Source organism: Anarrhichthys ocellatus, unplaced genomic scaffold (genome assembly GCF_004355925.1).
Source record: "Anarrhichthys ocellatus isolate YVR2014 unplaced genomic scaffold, GSC_Weel_1.0 scaffold230, whole genome shotgun sequence".
Classification (NCBI taxonomy): Eukaryota; Metazoa; Chordata; class Actinopteri; order Perciformes; family Anarhichadidae; genus Anarrhichthys; species Anarrhichthys ocellatus.
This window is the reverse complement of record NW_022280260.1, coordinates 67,136-70,117: the sequence shown is the minus strand read 5'-3', so window position 1 is coordinate 70,117 and position 2,982 is coordinate 67,136. Positions and strand designations below refer to the sequence as shown.

The following is a 2,982-nucleotide window of genomic DNA, read 5'->3' as shown; positions in this document are numbered from 1 at the left end:
GAGGTGCACGACCAGCACCGTGACCACTTGCGTCACGTGCCGGTCGTGATTACGTCATTGTCTGGCTTACGGCACTGCCCTTCTGTACAAGCCTAGACTGTATATAAAGATGGATGACATAACAGTTCACCCAAAGTGAAGCTAAAACATCTCCATCATCCCCTTGTGACTGGCTGCAGTACAGTTCATAAACCCCGCCCCCTCCACGTTCAAGGATGGGACGATGGATCAAACTAGAATCTAAGTACACATCAAAAAACCTTTTCCCAAAGATGCTTTCTGTCATTTTAGGCGGTGCTTCTCATGTTCAAGTGTTCATTTTCTTGGTTTTAATAAGTTATTTGATGCATTAAAAAAGGGAGTGACTACATGATTGACAGTAGGAGTGAACGGTAATTTGACAATACCTTGCTTACCGTTAGAGACTAGAGATGCACCGATCGATCAATACGGGCAGGGTTTCAGCCGATCAGCTTCATATTTCTGATAGTTTGCCGGTAACAGTTACACACACAGATTGCACTGTACCTCAGCGGCACAGACAGTAGTGTCACACACACCTGCATGCTTCGGTAAATGAACACATAAAGTTCACAATTTGTCACAACTGCAAGTCAAAATAAGCCATGGAGGAACAGCTGATTTAGTCAGACTCTTATTGTATTGTAATTTATTCCCATGCTATTATTCTGAACAGCAGACTAATGGGTTACTGCTGGACCTGGATGGGGTGCTACAATAAAGACCCTGGGGTGTTCTGTCAGTGTTCACAAAAATGGTCCTCTCCCAGCCTGAGTTATACCCCATGCCCCAGTGGCGCCGGCAGTAAAGCATCTCCGCGATCATAATATAAAATTTAAAAATGAACGGGACACGGCGGCCGCACCAACCGACTACTGCGCAGATTCTGGCTCCAACAAAGCAGCGACCGTACCATTTTGGCTTCATTTTTGTACAATGTGTGTAAATGGCGTCTTTATATATTAACTATGGGTACAAGCATGTCTACTTTTGCAATACTGGCTAAATAAGATGGTTAATATTGCTTTTATGCAGAAAGCCCTTAACAATTTGCCTCATATTTATCCATTCACGCGTACATGGTTTAAAGTTTATAGAGGCCAAATATCTCAAATAAAGCCAGAGGAAGTGGAACTTGCTTTGTGATACAGGCCCCAGGTGTGTCACTAATATGGCACAGCTTTTGGAAGTTAGAACATCAATGATAAGTGGTAACAATCATCGCTGTCCTCATGTGAAGTCAGTCATACCATCCAGCCCTAGAGACATATGTATCAGGTAAAACTAACTATTGTAATTATGGATTAGTCCACACCCAGAAGGAGCTAACTGCCGGGCAGCCCACACAGTATAAGCAAACACAGTCACCTGCACTGAGGAGAGAAGGGAAATGAATACTAAAGCATTCAAATGTATGCAGACGTCATAGACCATTGGGAAACGTTGGCTTTATGGTGGCCAGGAGCCTTCTTGTTTTGCCCAAGTTTGATCCTTGAAACTGCAGGCAGACCATTCCTGTACTTGCCACATGGTACAAATAATTACATTTACAAATGCATACAAAGTAGAGATAATGTCTCCATTTCTGACTGTAGTGATTTAGAGTACCTGACCTTTCCTCCTCAACCTGTTACTAATATTCTGAGCGGATCAAATGTGACTTCAACACTGAGGTTTCTATTTAGGGATAGTGTGAGAGAGAAACTCAATCAGGAAAGCAGCATGATATTAGTGCATCGACTTAGATAAGTGTCATTTTCAACAACTAATGTAGGTCGTCTAGGTCATCTAATAAAAGAATGACAGCGTTAATAAGATCGTACACTAAAACTGAAACTAACCGAGGCGTGGATGTAATGTTACCTTGAGGGCATCTTTTCACTGCTTTACTCAGGTATGCTGAAAGACAACCACGGCCTCCGAGCATGTCTACGAGACAAGTGTGTGTGTGAGAGAGGCATTCAGCTGAACACTAGCTTGTCAAACTAATGTCTGTCATTAGGGCCTTTGAAGCTAGCTTGGTAGCTAACTAACAACATCAATGCAGTGTGCTGTAGAACGGATCTACATCATCTATATCACACATTATCAACCACGTCACAACACCGGGTTTTCTAGATGACTCATCCAACCATCGTACCGTTATATTGGAATGCCAGTAGCATACCTTTTCTAATTTCTTAACAACTCACGTTAATTGCTAAATAACTAGCCCAAATTGTTAGCACTGTTAGCCAACATCAGCAACATAATGATAACAAGATGTGGTGTACCACAGCCACACCCACAACTGATGTTTACATATTGACAGGTCACCAGCCGTTCATCAAGGCACAGAACCTGGAACACACACGCGCACATATACACGCGCACATATACACGCGCACACTACGCGGTTGTGCTACAGCTGCGTTCAACTGAATGAACCAATGGTCACTGTTGGCCTGTTAGCTTAACAAGCCAGCTAGGCTCACGCTTCATTTCAACACCATATAGCTCTGTTAGCTAGAATAGCTCATGTTAGCCTGCCGGTGGCTAAGACAGCCAAGCTAGCTCATGAACAAAAGGTCTTACAGCCTAGCAGATGCAATAACACACACGGACATTATGATTGGTGAGGACTTCTTAAGAAGCAGTATATTCTTACCGGAGAGTGGGACCAACACAAGCCGTGTCGGTGCTCTCAATTTCCTGTAAAATCCGCTCGTGCTCCGTTATACACTCCAGGGTTTCATTCTCCGCCATGATTGTTATGTGTGTATTATGGCTATCACTGCAGCTACAGCAGAGTGCCGTTCAGTATGACGTCTGGTCGGTGGGGGCGCACTACAGCTGCAAGGAATTCAACGTCAGCAGCTTTGTTTCCACGTACAGTATCCTGTACGTTACATTAGGTTAGTACAGCCTCCTGTAGGTTACATTAGGTTAGTACAGCCTCCTGTACGTTACATTAGGTTAGTA

The 2,982-nt window shown here is 43.6% G+C and overlaps 1 protein-coding gene across 8 annotated transcripts in view; it reads right to left on the bottom strand.

Moving 5' to 3' along the window:
* The window catches only part of exoc6 (exocyst complex component 6), a 60,046-nt gene extending 57,212 nt beyond the window's left edge, over positions 1–2,834 (bottom strand). For 3 of the 8 annotated variants that reach the window (XM_031879134.1, XM_031879130.1, XM_031879133.1), the window contains exon 1: positions 2,669–2,830. In XM_031879134.1, the coding sequence (XP_031734994.1) occupies positions 2,669–2,766 (98 nt within the window). In that variant the 5' untranslated portion in view covers positions 2,767–2,830. Of the gene's footprint in view, positions 1–2,668 lie in introns of all 8 variants that reach the window. The other 5 variants (XM_031879129.1, XM_031879131.1, XM_031879132.1 and 2 more) reach the window with 5 other exon arrangements.
* Positions 2,835–2,982: the final 148 nt, after the last annotated feature.